At 42.2% G+C, this 18240-nt stretch overlaps 2 protein-coding genes across 9 annotated transcripts in view; one reads left to right on the top strand and one right to left on the bottom strand.

The window, feature by feature from the left end:
• The window catches only part of RAD54B (RAD54 homolog B), a 224973-nt gene that overhangs the window by 153263 nt on the left and 53470 nt on the right, over positions 1-18240 (top strand). Inside the window, exons 1-2 of one of the 5 annotated variants that reach the window (XM_084510775.1) lie at positions 14611-14669; positions 17434-17587. In XM_084510775.1, the coding sequence (XP_084366901.1) occupies positions 17450-17587 (138 nt within the window). In that variant the 5' untranslated portion in view covers positions 14611-14669; positions 17434-17449. Of the gene's footprint in view, positions 1-14610; positions 14670-14828; positions 15003-17433; positions 17588-18240 lie in introns of those variants that run through there. The other 4 variants (XM_084510778.1, XM_084510779.1, XM_084510776.1 and 1 more) reach the window with 4 other exon arrangements.
• LOC311431932 (RING finger protein 151-like) lies at positions 370-14519 on the bottom strand. Of its 4 annotated transcripts, XR_014689716.1 has the most exons (10): positions 14429-14519; positions 12846-12942; positions 11175-11293; positions 10239-10464; positions 9059-9198; positions 7130-7292; positions 5653-5773; positions 4419-4661; positions 3836-3903; positions 370-772 (listed from the first exon to the last, which is right to left on the bottom strand). XR_014689716.1 is itself a non-coding variant. In XM_084509935.1 (8 exons), the coding sequence occupies exons 4-8, from the start codon at positions 10442-10444 to the stop codon at positions 4425-4427; spliced, it is 867 nt and encodes a 288-aa protein (XP_084366061.1). In that variant the 5' UTR covers positions 10445-10464; positions 11175-11293; positions 12846-12942; positions 14429-14519; the 3' UTR covers positions 1672-4424. The 4 variants fall into 4 exon arrangements, 3 of the variants coding, with proteins under 3 accessions (XP_084366061.1, XP_084366062.1, XP_084366063.1); XM_084509935.1 differs by lacking the exon at positions 370-772 and having other exon boundaries at positions 1672-4661; XM_084509936.1 differs by lacking the exons at positions 370-772; positions 14429-14519 and adding an exon at positions 14107-14352 and having other exon boundaries at positions 1672-4661.

Genomic DNA, 18240 nt, shown 5'->3' with positions numbered 1-18240 from the left:
TGCTGTCTGTGCAGGACTGGACCGTCATGTTCCTGTAGTCTAGGAGTTTTCAGCTTTTGCTAGCTCTTCCCTCCTTCAAAAAGGTCTGCTTGTCCTATTCAGGAACTCGGATGAGTTCAGGCAGGAGGAAACCCCTGAGAGGGGGGTACTGCTTGACCTAACGCTCGCTTTGTTCAGTGCTGTGTATCTGCTCTGTTTGGCAAAATGATGTGCAAAAGGTAATGTGGCCTTAACTGCTTCAGTGCACTGACCCTGTAGTGTGGTTTATTTGGGAACTCCTGCATGGTGCAGGCAGCAGGCCTGAAGTCAACTATTTCAGCTAAGCAACCGGGATATTCAAACTTCTGTAACAGAAAGAAACAACCCAAATGGCATTAATTACAGTATAATCCTTTATTAGTTCAACTTTTATACAAAGTGTACTTCAAAGTGATACAAATACTGCTTCTTGTACAGATCGAGGTCTGTTAAGCACTGCTTTATCCAGGTATATAGAAAGGTAGAAAACGTAGCTAGGCTGGCAGTGAACCATAATGCTGGAAGACGAGTCAGTGGTTATTTGTTAGTACAAAGTTGCATAGAAGTGTAGGTCTCTGTCAAGGCATCTCTCAACCCGGTAACATCTCCCCAACCTACCCTACCTCCTCCTCCTCCGCTCAGCAGTACGTGAGAAAGGAAAGGCTGGTACTGCTCCTCTGAAATACTACCCAGCACTTGGAAGGAAAACAGCTGTAGGAAAGCACCATGCCAGAACCATCCGAGAGGGCAGCATCTGGAAAATTTAATTTGTAAGACTATTAATTTGTAAGCCTAGGGGCTATTAATGCACTACGTTTCTTAAAAACACTTAACATTTGAGATAAAAAACATATTTTTCTGGGCAAAAGAGATCACTGTATTAATTTTTTTTGCTTGGATATATAATTCCCTTCCCTCCTGCCCTGACAAACTCTTGTGTAGGTATGTGCCAGGTGGACAGGGTGCTGGGCAAACTGCTCTTGGCCTCCTGAGGTCAACATTTTGGTTGGTCAACTTGTTGGTCCTGCCAACCTCACCCATTCTGTGCTGTTAAATTAACCTCACCCAGGACTGTTAATCCAATATGAACTAAAAATGGTCATCTTAATGAGCGAGGCTGGTGAAATTCTGTCTTGCAGCTGACTCAGATGCAGGGGCCTCAATTTTAAGTCTCATCAAATCTCAGCTAACCCTATCAGAAGTGCTCCCAACTCATCGTCCCCTTTCCAAATAATCTGAGCAGTGCAGGTCCACACTGGCTGAGGCTTCTGACAAATTTTTGCTTTGGGAAGACAGCAAGAAAACAGGGAAGGGCAGCTTTAACACTAAAGGAAGCAGAGTGCAGTATTTTGAATTTGACCTCTCAGGTTGAGAAGTCGGTTTAAGGGAACTAATTTAAAGGTATTTTTAACTGGCCTCTTCAGAATAAGTATGTAAATGTTGGTTTTCTTTCAAATATGAACGTATCACTCACTTTAGTGTTAGCTTCTTTAAATTGAATGAAAAATACTAAGAATGAATTTAATGTAGAGTAAGGATTTGCTCAACTCACTCTAACACCTTGTAACCTCTGGTACTTTACTTACCACTGGGCTCTCTGTGCCTTTTGTTTGAGGACGTTGCAGGTTTGGTACTACTGCATTTAGTACTCACTTGTGGACAAGGACTTAGCCTCATTTTTTTTTTTTTTTCTAATGCTGTGTAATGCTCTCCAGAGCTGGCAAAGGGAAGCTGCAGGGATTGCACCACCCAGGGTGTGTTTCCTCACACAGCTCCCTCCACCTGTGTCAATTAAGGGACAGAGAGCAGACCGAATGCTAAGTAAATACTAAATAAATCCTACCTCCTACACCAGAAAGAATTCAGTGAGTGAAATCCTTCAAAACAGAGATCTTGTTATAAAAAAAGCACAGGGCTAATGACTTGCTTTTTTCCTGGTCAGAATGGAAAGGATGGGGTGATCGTTCCTGCCCTCCACTTTGGGACGGATGCTCCAGCTCATCTGAGTTCCGTAGGATTTTGAAGGGATTTTCTTCTTTCACATTAAGCAAGGTAGATTAAAATCACATCACAGAACCACACGGTTATAGAACACGGAAAAACATCCTGAAAACATCCTGATTCTACCAGCACGAGATCTGGTGAGGCTAAGAAGCTTCAAAAAAAAATCAGTGTGAAAGCCAAAACGGTCACAAAAATCACAGAGAACACGAGATGACCACAGCTTTCTACGTTTCTACCTACAGCTTTAGTACGCACACCGATGGACGTGGAATGACCACGGGATGCTTGGTGGGAGGGAAGGGGATCATCCCCAAATCATAGCGACTGTTTCCCTGTCCCACCTCGTTACATAGGGCTGCTGAAGAGATGTGTTATGTCAGGGCTTGGAAGAGGCAGCTAGAACGACCTCAGCGCTGTCAGTGAGTGGAGTTTAATCTGGAATACACACAGTGTGAAGTGAAAACCAAATCAGCATTTGGTCGTAGCTCTTCCTCTGAATATTTTCTTTCAGAAAAAAAAGAAAAAGGTTTTACAGGAGAGTTATTTGTGTTAGATTTTCAGCGTACAAAAGATGAACATGTGCATTTGTTTCAGTGTTACTGAAGGACCAGGTTACAAGGATTTATTAATGCCTGAAATGAGGAGAACGCTGGCCACAGGTTTTTCTAATGCAGTGTATGTGCTGAAGAAGGCTGCTGTCTCTCTCTTTGGTTACGGTGTTAGCCACAAAAGCATTGCTCTGAGTGACAGCAAAGCACGCACAGTATCCTATTTGCTTTCTAAGCCAGGGAATTGGTTTATTAAGACTGTTGCACCTGCACATGTCTTTCCTGAAAGGTCAAAAGTGATTTAGCACATTCAGTGAACAGGAGGCCAGGCTCTCCCCCACCTATTCCACTGAAGAGCTGCACCAGAGGGCAGAATATGGCTTAGTTATAGCTCTGAAAACAATGCCAACAGGCTTTGTGAGAAGTTTAGAGAAACGTCTTTGAGCTGTACAGGTTTCTCACTCATTCCCCAGTCCTTACAGGGATACATCCCCTCAGCCCAGTCTTTGTCAGTCTGCTGCAAAATCCCAGCTCTGACACGGCTGCAGACTCGAGAACTAAGACATTCAAAGTCCAAGCCCCCGTGCAAACGTTCCTCTGCTGTGGACATTAATGCTCAAATAGCCTTAAACGTGCCAAAAGAAAACCAGAACTACTCAAAGCTCTGCACTTGGAGGGAGAACAGCCCCAATCCAGCGCTGGCACCGCCCCCAGGCTCCCTCCAGCACCCCCAAACCAGGAGGGTGAGAGGTGGGGAAGGGACATCCCTGCCACGTGGTGTCACGCTCAGCAATAAGAGCTGGGAAAGGGGAAGGAAGCAGAAGGAAGCTTGTTTTTTTCCCCACTTTCTTTCCCCTTTAATTAAATCATCCTTATCTCAACGTGTGAGCCTTTTTCTTTGATTCCTTCTTTCTTCTCCCCCCCCTTCTTTTGAGGAGGGGGAGTCAGACAGTGGTTGTGGTGGCGTTCAGCTGCCCAGCAGGTTAAGACCACCACCCTCAAAGCATTTATATGCTTGTTAAAAAATATCGAGTGCTGAATAAGCTGAATTTAGGCTTCAAGGACCCTGTAGAAAGCTAATACTTTCACATAGAAAAGCTCAAGTTATTAAATAAAATGCAAGAGCCCCTCCCCCAACCTCCAAGTCGCACACAGATCTATGCAACAGGTTTTAGGTAACACGATTACCTTGGGTCTGGTACATAGCCCTGCAGTCTGTAGCAGCCTGGGAAGGTAAGAGAAGCTCGGAAGTAAGCCAAGCTCACCTGAAGCTGTTACACAGCAGTAGATTTAGAATTTAAAGTGCTTTCTTTTCACCTCGGAGATGCACCTCCTACAGATGATACAAAGTCTATTAATTTCTGTTGCTGACTTTCCCCAAATTAAGTACATCCCAAATGTCATTACAGATAATCACATTTTGTTGTTTTTTTCCCCATTTCAAGTATAAGCATAAACTGGACTGAAACAGACTCTAATGAACCAGAAAAGAAAAGAAGTTTAAGCATCCTTGACTTTAAAAGATTCCAGTTTTCATGGTACAAAGAGTTCTATAAATGACACACTGAAGAGACAGAAATCAAGTTTTCTTCCCTCTTTTTAGGAAAATGTGAGCTACAAACATCTGTGACGATTACCAGGTTTAATACCCAGTGTTCTGTAAGAGAAAACTCTCCCATTTGTTTTTATGGCCCAAGAGGACAGAAAACTGTAATCCAGGCTTAAAAAGAAAGCAAACAAATCAGAAATGATATGAAGTTCACCAATCATTCACGGAGAGTAAAGAAAACAAAAAAAACCTGTCAGATGGTCACAGAAATTAGGGAAAAAAATGCTTCTTGAGCTTACTTCTGTTCAGATAACTGTCACTTCCCTGGGTTTCCTTTTTGCACTCTCTAGTCGTGTCAGTGGGCGGAAGGCTGTTGGCTTCCTGCTTCCCTCCGTGGTGCTTAACCGACAGTCCTTCTGCAGCCCCCTCAGCAGCTCCATTAACTCCCGCTTTTCCAGCTCTGCTTGCTCCAGCTCCTGGCGATGCTGCCTCTCCGCAGCCATCAGGGAACGGACATCTGACATCATCCGGGACATCTGACTCTGAAACACAAATACAAACTTCCTGCAACCAACAAACTCTTTCCTAGTGATGGTGTTAAGAAGTTGAATTGTTCATATGCCTGTAAGCGTGGTGATTATAAAGAAAAAGCAACGCTGGTTTTGATAGCAGAGGAAATGTAAGCAGATTAAGACACAACCCAGCATTAACCTTATTAGATGGTCTTTCTTCAAAAATTCCAAACCAGTTTTCCTACAAGTGCAAAAATTTTCTCATAAACTATGTTAAACAGCGAGTGGATTTATCCAGTTGCTGTTTAAGTTTTCTATCTCAAGAGCCCTACCAAAGTAAGGGATTGGTTACATTCTGATATATTCTTCAAGGATTTAAAACTCAAATCTCTTAAAAAAGAAAATCTTATTATCTGAAGTATCTCCCCTGCTTTGGGCCTTAATAATCATTATTTGATGATATAAGAAGAACTGGATGTGTGAAAAGATAACGTGGCTTTGCATGTTATTTAATTTACAGGGCAACTTTTCAACCTTTTGACCACAAATTGGCATAAAAAAAAAAAAAAAGTATAAATACCACTGTCTGCAGCAGGGCTCTGTGTCAGCGCAGCACTGGATTAAGTCACTTTGAACAGCACCAAAAAAGGGGCTGGATATTTAATTACGTTTGATTTGTGATGTATGCCCTTTGTTTAGACACTGAAAACGGGTTTCAGAACGATCTGCTGACGTGTTACATGCACAAAGAACAATGCAGTCCTTGTACAGAGGTATCCAGGCCAGCTCCAAATGAATTTGAAGTAGATAAACTGCACGAAAGCAACATTCAGGCTGCTTCTCAGAGCTGATCAGCCCAGGCAAAGCATTATGCTAACTTCTGTTTTGCTTCCCATCCTTGATTTAACTCCCATCTATCTGAGACTCTGCATTTATAAAAGAAAAGGCTGCTACTGGGAGAGCAAAACGCTAGACTGCTGGGGGAAAAGGTGGAGGAAAGGAGGGAGGGAATCGTATTTACCTTCAGTTCTTCGATTTCATTCTGCAGAACGCTCTCTTTCTGGACCATGTGCCTCCTCTGTGAATCTAACCTTGACTCCATCTCATGCTTTGCCTCCTCCACTCTGCAGATCATTTCTGACCTGAAAAAGTATTTCTCCTTTTTACATCTTGTTCACACAGAAAAAATAAAAATAAAACTCAAATTCCCCAAAGCCTTCTTGCAGGCAGATAGCCGGATCTGATTCCCATCACGCTCTAGAGGATGCCTCTCTGGAGGCACGATAGTATTATCTATAATTTTTTTCTAGAGACACATTCTTGCTGCTTATCATGCCGTGTTTACTGTTATTTCTTTTTCCTGATGGAATGTCCTGGTGAAAAAAAAGTCTAGCATAAAAAAAAAGTGTGTTCTGCTGAGAGGGCACCACACTGACCTTGGACAGCCTACACAGGGAAAAAATACATCATATTTCTGAAATAATTCTATGATCGTGTATTTATGACCTTAAATGATTTACTGCCTTTTACTTATAGTGTATGCTTGCTTGATATTACTAAGCACATGCAGTCAGGATAACGTGTGAATATTACTGGCTTGCTAAACATGGCAGTTTGTCACTTTTATGGTGGAAACTAAGTGATGACAATAAATGAGCATAACCTAATCGCTCACATAGACTCACAGCCAAAAACTAGCTGTTACTACAGTAACCTTGTTTGGGTCAGTAACCAGATATCTGAATTCCTCCCGCCTCCAGGCATTTAAAACAGATCTGAGCCAGATTTCACAACAACAGTCAAGAACACAAGACATGGTGGAAAGATAAAAGACAGGAAAGAATGTGGAAAACAAACACACAAAACCAGAAAACCCAGTTGGAACATCAGGGAAAGGAAAAGCTACAGAAAAACACACACATATAAGAACACACTTATATAAGCATATTTATCTTAAAGTATATAAGAGGAAATAAGAAAATGCTGGCAAGAGGATGCATATTTACCAAATGGTAAGCATGATTTTTTATCAAAATTGAAAATTAGACTCTGTGAGATTTAACCTACCAGTCCATACAAACCAAAATAATCAGAGATTTTTATATTCAGGAGGATTTGTAAATTTATAAACTAAATTATTAAATAATGTGACCTTGGGTCTGTATCAGGCCAATGGAAAAATAAAGTTTCTAACTTCAGCCCAGTTCTTGGTAGGTATTTTGTCATTTTATATAGTCAGCTCGCTGTTGTGTTCAACTGCAATCAATGGTATTTTAGGATTTGTAATAACGTGGACATAAAAATAACAGCAAAAGAAAATCAAAACAGTAAGAATTTAAAGTCTGCATGGACAAATAACAACACCCTGGCCCACTAATATCAGCTAATGAACAGACTACGTAACACATACCGGAATCCCATGCTAGTATTTGAAGTGCTTTACGCAGTGATTTTAGGCCCAGACTAACACAAACAGCAAAGAAACAGAAGATTTGTACCGAAGTAGCTCTAGCTCGGTTCTTAGCTCGGCTACGCAGTTATGCTGCGTGTCTTCTGCGCTGAGAATGGTGTAACCACAGCCGTTGGGGCACTCGCGGCTCCGATATTCACACACTGCCAGGTGAACATCAAGGTTGCGCCGCTCAACCTGAATGGTGCAGCCTGAACAGGGAACAAATGAGGTGAAGTCAACCACTTACAACACCAGCGTTTAAATAATTAATGACACAACCACTTCAGTAAGTAAACTGCAGTAACCTGAGGTAAGCAGCTGTGAATCTGTTAAGAAGTGAAAAAAGCAAATTCTTTAGAATATGAAGTTCAGTACTTACAACACCACTACTGGAACTAATACAGACTCTCAAAAACTCTAAAACATTTATAAATTATTTGAAAATATTGATTAAGAAATGATTTTATTTTTTTTTTGGTGAAGTTTTCTGCCACTGGTCTGGCATTAAACCAGCTTCAGCAATGACAACACTGATGCCAAGCTAAGACACCAGCAGCTTGTAATGTTTGGAATTAAAGTAGAATGTAAATGTTTTCTTTTTCTTTTTTTTTTTTTTCCTTTAGTGTTTTTCATTTCTTTTCTCTTTAAACGTATCAAATTTTCAAAAAAAGGGTCCTAGAACAGGTAGTGTAGAACTGCAGGTGAGATTGTTTTCCTAGCCATTGGTTGGTCCTATGAATTACATACTAAGCCACAGAAAGCAAGAGCAATTATTTCTGAGCTTTTAGTATCTGTTGCAAAAATAGAAGCATTTTCACAGAAATGGCAGGATACAAACTTTGCAAATTGGTAGCGATTAAGAGCAGAAATAAATACTACATAGCTTTTTGCTACATTTAACACTAAATCTTGAAACTTGTGGTCTTAGCTTTGAATCTGAGAGGCACTGTGTGCTATAGGTATGTTATAGCTCCTTTTATTTCATTTAGGGATAAAATTAGATACCAGAAAACTGAAACAACAGAGCAATGAAACTTGCCAACAAACCATAACAGAAAACTGCAAAAGAGAGCCCTGCAGAAGAGCTTTATTAATAAATGTATTGATTTGTAATTGAGGTAGTCAAAATACACTCTCGTGCTCTCTTGAGCAAGAATTGGAGAGCTCACTCCTTGAATGCCATGCAGCAGCCACAAGATGTTGCAACTCTGTCAGTAATCTGAAGCACCTGCAACAGTCACTGCTGAGAGAAGTTGTAACTTCCACAGGAGCAATGCTAGCAACTTAATCTTCTCGTAATTAATTACAGTGGCAGACTTAACTATGCCCTTAACATCATTAATTAGAAGTTAAGTTTTTCTAGGAGCGTGCAACATTGTGAATGGAGTAAGCTGGGAAAATTTAACAGTACGTTTCTTTTTCATGGTATGTTTCTTCCTCAGGAAGCTTGGGTTTGTTTTAAAGGCCTTAACACCAACATATCAATTTAACAAATAAAAAAATTAGTTAATTCTCATTTCCAAGATAATTTTGTTAAATCCAGGAGACAGTGAGTGGCTGCACGTGCACCAGACAACTAGCTTAATAAATTGTGGCCTATACACGTTTGACTTCTGCAGGTGCTATTGTATCGACGGATTTCAAAGTTAGTATTATATTATTGTATTTATTTTGCTTTCTGTGAATGTATGAATTTGTCTTGCTGTTTTGAGAGTTTGAGATGTCTAAATTACTCTCATTCATTTTGGTTAGCTCTTGGATAAGAATTTGTTGCTAATGATCATGATTACCATAAATGGGTAATAAATTTCCTTTAAAAATACTGCTGCAAAGAGTAGATCATGCAAAAGTTTTAAATTTCTGTTTAGAAATGAATGGCCGCTGTTGCCATCCTGTTGACAGAAAGATGCTAAATACACGTTTTCTGAATATTTGATTTTTTTTTATATAGGATTTGATTTTGAATGTTACTCACCAGCATTGGAGCAGGGTATCTGGCTGTATTCACACTCCCTTTCATGCCGGTCGAGGGACTCTAGAGAACAAACCATTTCACAGCCATACTCTCTGTTTTTGCAATGCAGCTGAAGACGATTTAAATCATTTTTCATATATCTACGTACAAAAGAATAGCTGTTCTTAAATCTCTGATCATTATTGAAAAAATCTAATTTTCCAAATGGGGAAGAGAAACTAAAATTCAAATTTCTATTAGAAAAAAATGTGAATAATCAATTTCCACATTTATTTTTAAGCATTCAAGTGACAACATTGCAAATAACAGGCTTAAAATAAACAACGGAATGTTAGTGCAAAACTCAGTCTCCACAATCAAATGTGCAAATATAAAAGAACAATTCAGAAATAAAGAATTCAACTGTGCCTTTTCATTAGTTCAGCAGATATCACCAAACGCTTCAGCTAATCATTCATCATTTAAGTGTTAGCTTGCGTTTATAAACATGCCAAAGCAGACTGGCCACAGTGAGTGCAGACTAAACAATGTATAAATTGAACTCTAGATTTGAACAATGTGGTGGTTTTTTGTTCAATGTGTAAGTTGAACAATGTATAAATTGAACTGTGTACGTTATATTTTAATTTTCAATGCAGTAAACTCTCATTAGTGACAGAAGTAATGGGAGTACTAATGGAGTTAATTTAATGCCTGCAGCTGAAGATTTTAAACATAACTGTTAATCTGAGACAGATTAATTAGACAATACAAGAGTTAAACACCAAGCAGTGTCTACTGATGGAACTGGGAGTATTGATGATAGCAGGAATTACAAAAAAGTGAACTAATTGTAGGACTGAAAAGAAAAACATCAGATACACATTGCTCAGTTTGTTCTCAGGAACTGCATTGCCCACTTTCGTTACAAAGATATGGGAAAGTTTTGGCACTGTACTGTAGAAGATACTCAGGGTAATATCCAGGCACACATCTATTGTCAGCACTCAAGATATAAGAAGGCGGAGAACAAAAGCGTTCTTTCCATTTTGAAACCTTCCTACCTCCAAAGTTAGTTATAATGAATACAAAACGCTTCCATGCGGGTCATCAGTTTCCAGAAAATGGGTGACAGCAAAGGACAAGAGTTGAAAACGCCGAAATTCATACAATCTTAACATACAGTGAGATCATTGTATACCTGTACAGAGGTCGTAGCACAGACACATCAATCGCTTGTCTGTCTTCAGGGCAGTTACTGTGATGAATGAGCCAGCCGTGGATGCAAGCAGTACAGAAAGCGTGTTCACAAGGAGCCTGCAGTGGATCCTCTAACACATCACGGCAGATGGAGCATAAGAGCCCTTCGTTAACGTAGCCAACAAACCGCTCGATGTCATAACCCATGCTTCCCACACGCTTCGAACCTATTAAAACAACAGAGAGAAATAAAGCAGCCTTCGTCCTCTTTGTTCTTTGTCTACGGCTAGATCCACAAAAGGCCTGGAAGCAAAATGTAGGAACACAGAGAATGCAGAGCTGGAATAGAACTGTACTGGTGACAACACAAGCACTTAGAGCCAGTAACTGGGGTAGCACCAGCCACTGGACTTTGTATTTATGAACTCCATACAACTTTATGCGTTGCTTTCATACTGGAGGGGAAAAAAAAAAAAAACAACCTGAGATTCCCTACTCATTGTAGACTTCCACTCCAGAGGGAAAAGCATGAAATCTCCACATGCCTAGAGAAATACTTAATATTTGGGGAGGAGAAAAAAGCCCAGACATATGATAAAAAAAGAAAGTCAAAAACTTATCCTCAGATAGCCCTGAAATCACGAGGAGCTATCTTCTTCTCCTACAAGATCTATTTTATAAAACTGAGTACCTTTTACATTGATTTCAAAGTTTTGTGGAGAAAAATTAAGAGGCAATCTACCTTCATCAAAAAGATATGAGAAAAAGCCTATTAGAATTTGGCAAAAACTCAGAGTTCACTTAAAAGAAAATGGTTTAGATTTTGCCTTCCTCCTTAACATACAAAATCACTTCTGTAAACCCACTCAGGGTTTATAGGTTAACTAGTTACGAAACTTTTAAATAATACAAATAAACAAAAAACAAAACGTCTTACCTCTTTAGATTTTACTTCTTATATACTTTTTTTTGTCCAAATACTTCAGAAACAGTTTTCTGATCTTTAACATATGCAGTGCTTCTTTCTTTCAGTTTCTCCTCACTGCTTTATTATGTCTGTAAGAAAAATTAGAAAGAAAAAGGCTCAGCTGTGTTCCCTAAGTTAGCAAGTCCTATGCCTAAGCAGCCAGCTGATGAATGGAAAGCTGCCCTAACAGCATTAAAGCATTAAAACAAAGCTTTAAAAAGTATGGCACTGTAAAACCTACAATTCAACACAAGAGATCTGACTAGACTAGGGAAAAAAATAAATCATCAGTCTCTCTTTGACAACAGAACTCAGTATTAGTGAAAAGTAGCAACTGAAATCTGTTAAAATGCTATTCCTTAAATACACAGTTTGTTCTTAAAACCACCACAGTCAAGTTCATAGCATTGACAAACAGTGTAACTAAGGTTGCACACTTAAAAAATTAAAAAGGAATTCATCACTTAAAGCCCCTAGGACAATATTTAGTAATTGCAATATAACATTCAAAGATAATCTGTGCTAGCTGGTCAGAGATCTGATTTGTTTGTTTAGGGTGCTCTCAGTCTGAATTAGACCTGGCTAAGAACAGTAAGGATCTCTAATGACTACAGTAATATTGATAATGATTAAAGGAATATTTTGCTCTAGAGGGAAAAAAAATAACTTGGTGGTTCCTCTTCATTAATGCAATATAAATCTGGAATTGGGAAGATCTTAAATATTTGAGTAACAAAGTGTGTCTTTACTGAACGTGAGAGATGCTTGTGTTAACAGGGTGACTGCTAAGATTAAAGTTAATAAAACCTGCAATGGGAGCATGCATAACACAGGCCAGCACGTACACTGCCCAAACAAAACACGTCATCTGCTATGGTTTCAGTGCTGTGTTTTGTTCCTACTAACCACAGCAGCACGTGGCACGCTCCAGGCTCCTGACAAGGTCCCAGGCAGATTTCGCAGTCAGCATTTAGCCGCCTGTGGATCTTAGCTTGGTGGATCCCAGAGGATTCAGCTTGCAGAAAACTTTCACAGAGCCACAATATATATCAGCAGAACTTGCTATTTCTGCTGCTCCAGGGTTTCCTTTCCACGGGAATTGTGGACGCTGTCAGCTACAGCTTGCACACACTCTGTTGATCCCTGAACACTGAATCTTCGAGGCGCTGTTTAGCTTATTTCAGCAAGTTTCAGGAGTATCAGCATGCAGGAAAGAGCGTTTTTATTGAGCGGGAGACCAAAACTTCCTTTGTGCTTGACAGAAAAACGAGTGCGACAAATGTGTCTGAGGTAAACAATGCAATCAGTCGGTATGTTTTAAGGACTGATGCTGAAGCAGCAACATCCCTACAGAACACCACAATCCTTGCTGCTTGTATGCTGGGTCAGGGCACATTTTTAGCCAGGACCACAGGCAGCTTTCCCTTCAAGAGATGTACTTAGTCAAGAAATAAGCAGAGGGAGAAGATCAGCTAGCTGCCATACACTCGAGCAGTACAGATCACTTTGCTCGGTGCTTTCACCGCAGAACTGCATCATGTGCAACGTCTGCTCCCTCCCTGTAATTTCTCCTTTCTTGACTTTGAAACTACACCAGGTGTCACTGCCTTCCCGCACTCCACTAACAGCTCCAAACCTTACTTTGCCTCTGGCTTCTCTGGTCCACAGCTCTGCCCATCACCTGGCCATTACCAGCAACGCTATCCCTGAGGAAACCTGCAATTTGCAGGTGCCAAACCTGGAAGGCAAGAAACCAGAAGCTATCACATGCTGTTTGCTTTTCCATTGCTTTAATTATTTTTTTTAAATTCCCCATGACATGCAACGATCCCCCCCAGCGTTGTGGCTTACCCCAGCAGACAGCTACGCACCACGCAGCTGCTTGCTCACCCCACAGCAGGACAGGGGAGAGGATCAGAAGGGTAAGAGTGAGACAATTTGGGGGTTTAGATAAAGACAATTTAAAAAACACAAAGAAAAACAAACCCAAGGAAAACAAGCAATATAAAACGGAACTGCTCATCACCAGCAAACTGATCCCCAGCCAGCCTCTGAGCAACAGCAGCCCTGGCAGACTTCCCCCTGGCTTTATTGCTGAGCACAGCCTCACACAGCACGGGATATCCCTCCGGTCCCTTTGGGCCAGCTGGCCGGGCTGTGTCCCCTCCCAGCTCCCTGCTGGCAGGGCAGCATGGAAACAAAGAGATTTTGACTCTGTGTCAATGCTGCTCAGCACCAGCTAAAACATCGGCGTGTTATCAACGCGTTTTCATCACAAATCTGACAGATAACACCATGCCAGCTATCTCAAAGAGAATTAACTCCATCCCAGCCACAATCAGCAGACATTAAATCCTTTTCCAGTAGCTGTCACCCCAGACTGCCAGGCAGAGGCACGCTTGAAGGCAGCCCTGAGCCGTGTTCTGCTCTGCCTTCACAGGGTTTTTGTGTGGGTGTAAAAATAGGGAAAATACAGGTGGTAGGCAGGTCCCACCAATGTAAAGGAACAGCTTGCCAAACACCCAGCACAGAAAAGCCATTCTGTTGTAAAATCAGGACCATGATGTATTAGTGACCTGCATTTTTTTTTCTTCTAGGGTAGTTTCTGTATTTTTTAAAAAGTGTTTATGCAACAAGTCAAAGGCTGTCAGAATCACGATGGCACTAAAGACGTGCGTCACTAAGACACATCTCCAGAAACCTTTTGTGGGTGGAAGAACAAGCAATTCGTGCTGAGCCCAGCCCTGGGGTGCCATTAACATGCGACTGCTTCAGCTCCGACTCTCCCAAAGACAACACAACAAAGGCAACACAGAAGTGACATTTGGGGTGCCTTATGGCAGTGCCACAGCCCCTGTAAGCCACTTTAAGACACCACAGATGCCCGAAGAAGCGGACTAACCCCTTCAAGTGCCCCAACACACGCTATTTCTACAGCCACTTGGGGCACAGCGGGGAACCAGCTGCTTTTAGGAGCGAATTGCCTCAGGTCCTCCAAGTTCTCCCCTCCACACGGTTCCCACAGCAGCCTGGGCCGAGCTCCCCCTCCCACAGCCCTCCCCACAGCCCTGCCCTGCCCGCAGAGCCACGAGGGACACCAGGGCACTTCAGGGAGCCCTGAGGAGCCACCAAGGCCGCTTTTCGGGGCGGAGCGGGGCTGATTTCTGCCATAAATCCCCCCCAAACCCCTGACGGAGCCCTGAGGGCGCTCCGCCAGCACCCACCTGCCGCCGCCGCTCGCCTCACGGCCCCACCCGCCGCAAACGGCCCTTTTGCGGCAGCGCCGCTTGACGGCAGCGCGTCGCCCTTCCCGCCCCCAGCGCGGCCCGGCCGCCATCTTGAGTGTGGCGCTGGGCGGCTCCCTACCGCCCGAGCCATGCGCGCTGGCTGAGGCAAGGTGCCCGGCGCATGCGCAGCGCGGCCGGCGGGGGACGGCGGCGGGCGAATTGAGCGGCCGGGCCTGAGGTAGGGCAGGGGCGGCGGGCGGGGAGCAGGGAGTGGGGGCTGCTCCGGCGGCTCCGGCCCTCACGGGGCTCGGGGGGTCTCCTGCGAGCCTCCTGTGGGAGGCAGCTTCCTTAATTAGTTGTTTTAGTTACGCTAAATGTTAAATACCCGCGCGGCGTGGGTAGCTAGCAGCGATCGTGGTGCTTTTTGTACCCAAATCCTTGCTCGATTCGAGTCCCCCTCAGGTTAATCCCGACATCCGAGGGGACAGCTCTCTGCCTGCAGGAACAAAATAAAAAATATTCCCGTGTTACAGCTTCCTGACCGCGTCCAGAAAGCGCCCAGCCTGCCCAGGTGTGCCAGGAGCCTCCAGCGTTGTGGGGAGCAGCCCCCGGGCTGGTGCTAACGTGGCTGCCAGCCCTGTGGTGGGGCGCTGGGCTGAGCCTGCACCGTTTTGAAGTACTTTTTGTGCGTGTGTTTCCTTTTCATGCAGATGTGCAGAGAGAAACACACCACGGAGTATGTTGCTTGCAAAAACAGGTGCAGCTGGGAGGTGTTTTAGGCTGTGGTTTCACGGTACGCTTGTTCTCGTCTGGTTGGGTCACTGCTAAGTGCAGCGCTTTTATTGTCGCCTCCAGCAGCTTCCCCAGAACAAAACCCAACATATTGCAAGGACAGGAAGACTCCAGTTCTTGGTGACTCTCTCCTTTCAAAGAGCACATTTGGTTGTTGGTCAAATTAGCTGGCATCTGGAGCTATTCCTCAACCTGGCTATGCCTGCATCAACCCTATAAAAAGACCAAGTCTCACCGTCACCCACAGGGCTGGGTAGAGAAGGCCCATTTCTTGACCACGCTCCTGTTACCATGACAGAGCCACTCCCATATCCCGTGAGGTGCTAACGGTGCTGTTCAGCAGGCCAAATTTGTGTGAGCTGCCACAACTCTTGACAGAGACCTCTTCTTCCCTCGTATTTTTAACAGCACAGCCACCGTGGGAGTAATAGCAGTTAGAGGAGGCTGCTTTGCCATCAAGGTTTACATCTAGAAGCAGCATCCTTTATGTGCAAATCATGCAAGTATGTGCAGATGTAACCGAGACAGCAGTACTGTCAGCAGCGTAGATAGTGTCTGCATGCCTGCAATGTGTTTTAATAGTACTCTGTTACTAGCTCTGCGCTGACCTGGGAAAGAAAGGCTGTTGTGCCCCGGTAGGCCACTGGAGTGCAGAATAGTGTAAAAAAAAAAAAATAAGTACAGTAATACACAGTGCTTCTTGGAACAGGATGCAAATAATACTTTCAGGATGGTGGAGGTGATTGTGTCTGCAGTTGGTGAAAGCATGTTCATAAATTGCTGGGCCATGCTTATCTTTGTCATTTGAGCTGCTGGGTTACTTTATTGGATTTTGTTTCTTGTTTGAAGTATTAAGATTGTAGCTTTTTTATTTGAATGGTTGCAGGTATACTTTGCCATGTTAATTTTAGTGTATGCTTGGTTTTGTTCTGAGGTTGGTTGGGAGGATAACAGTCTTCTGTTTCAATGGAAAACACCGAGTACATTCCTTCCACTGTTCAAGTGCATGTAGTTCAGAGTGATAATCTCAGCTGTAACTTTGAGGTCATTCTTTGCTGAATTCCAAACTTCTCTTAGATATTGGAATGACTGATATCCAAATCTAATTGTAGATTTTGATTAGACATCAGGAAGAAATTCTTCACTCAGAGGGTGGTGAGGCCTGGCACAGGCTGCCCAGAGAAGCTGTGGATGCCCCATCCCTGGAGGTGCTCAAGGCCAGGCTGGATGGGGCTTTGGGCAACCTGGGCTGGTGGGAGGTGTCCCTGCCCATGGCAGGGGGCTGGAATTAGGTGATCTTTAAGGTCCCTTCCAACCCAAACCATTCTGTCATTCTACAGCTGATGTATTCATACTGCACCTTCCAGTTGCACCTGCAAGTGTTCAGTGTTACTACAAATGAGACTGATTCTCAAATCAGGCACTTGGACAAATTTCTACTGCCAGAAAGTTTGGGTTAAATGACTTTCCTTAGACCACAAAGGAACACAAGACAAAATGCAAGCAACATCCAGTTCTCAAAGGCACTAATTTTCTAAACATGAAAGAAAGTACACTTTGGCATTGCATGCTTGGCCTCCTTCACCACCCATCTTTTGCCTTTTGCATCAGAGCAGCTCAGAGGCCTTGTATGTAGCAGCCTCTTTTTGCCGCAGAACAGTCTGATTTTCAATTAAAGTCCTTTTCAGTTCAAACCATTCTGTGATTCTATATAATTGACTGTCTGATGCAAAACGTTACTTCCAGAAATGATATATAACTTCACCATTCCTTGTTCATTGTTTACTAATATTTTTTTTTTTCAAAATTAAGCTTTAAGTTTTTAGAATAGTTAGTTCTGTTACCTTAGTTGTTGATAAGGAAGATGACATGGCAGTTTGATAAGAAACCCTATACCGTTCATCTCCAGAGCGTTTCTTGCTCTTGAGAACTGCATTTCTGGCTTTTCAAATGAAAAAGGAAAGGTTCAACTGCAGAAATTGCTGTAGTTTATCTTTCTTAGTGCTTAAACAAGGCATTGCAATTAGATTTCTTTTTCATATGTTGTGTTATGTTTATGAATTAAAATTCTTATTTGAAAATCTTTTACGCTATGCAAGTTTTTGTTTGTTTGTTTGTGTTTTTCAAGTATGTTTCTATTGTTCCCTATGGATCTATTTATATATTTAAGCCTGTTGTGACTTCAGTTTTATCTGCTTCATTTTTTCCAGAGCAGTACAACCAAATATGAGGCGATCGGCAGCTCCAAGTCAAGTGCTAGGAAATGTAGCCAAAAAGCCGAGGTTTATACCACCAGGAAAAAGTAATGCGCTCTGTGCCAAGACTGAAACTAAGGAGGTGGACCAGGACATGAAATTAAAGGAGGTAAAACTGAACAATGCACTAAAAATTATATCTATTTGAACACCATTGTTACTAAAAGGTAGCATTGAGCTCACCACAGACAATTCCAGCTTAGACAATCAATCTGTTTCAAACAGACGTTGGTACCTTTGCTCTTACAAGATTTGATCTTGATAGGTTTCTCTTACTCTGAAATGCATACAGAAAAATGTCTTTAGAATAAAAGTAATAAGTATTAATAATATAGGTAATAAAGGTAATTAGTATTGAGCCCAAATACAGTTCTCAATGCAGATGAGGCACGTTGGCCGGGACTTTGAATTCAAATGGTTGGAATGCTGTGACAAAAGCAGTTTCAGAAAACACGATACTTATTCATGAAATGCCACTGAAATTGCAGTTTTGCTAAAAGAAACTTCCTCTGAAACCTTCAGTATTGACCAAAAAGAATGCAACAGTTTTTATTAATTTTATCTGTAGAAGACTTTTATTAAATCATGTCATAAGCCACTTGCACAACCAGTGTTTGGTATTGTGTTCCTGCACTTACTGTTCTGAACACCGGGATGTGTATATTTGTGTAATATTGTATATATTTACGTAGACAGTTTGATAATGAGGATCACATGTCTATTAAGATCCCTTCTGGTTGCTTTTTTAAAAAAAAATTCTCT

Source organism: Aythya ferina (genome assembly GCF_964211825.1).
Source record: "Aythya ferina genome assembly, chromosome: 2".
Taxonomy (NCBI): domain Eukaryota; kingdom Metazoa; phylum Chordata; class Aves; order Anseriformes; family Anatidae; genus Aythya; species Aythya ferina.
Note: the sequence above shows the minus strand (reverse complement) of the source record. Positions and strands in the feature narration are given on the sequence as shown.

What these genes read in the sequence shown, in the direction of transcription:
- LOC311431932 (XM_084509935.1), bottom strand. Translation starts at nt 10,444, where the DNA reads ATGGGTTATGACATCGAGCGGTTTGTTGGCTACGTTAACGAAGGGCTC. An exon ending in GATACCCTGCTCCAATGCTG is followed by an intron (nt 7,293 to 9,058) that starts GTGAGTAACATT and finishes TTCCCTGTTCAG; the next exon opens with GCTGCACCATTCAGGTTGAG. An exon ending in ATGAAATCGAAGAACTGAAG is followed by an intron (nt 4,662 to 5,652) that starts GTAAATACGATT and finishes TTTGTGTTTCAG; the next exon opens with AGTCAGATGTCCCGGATGAT.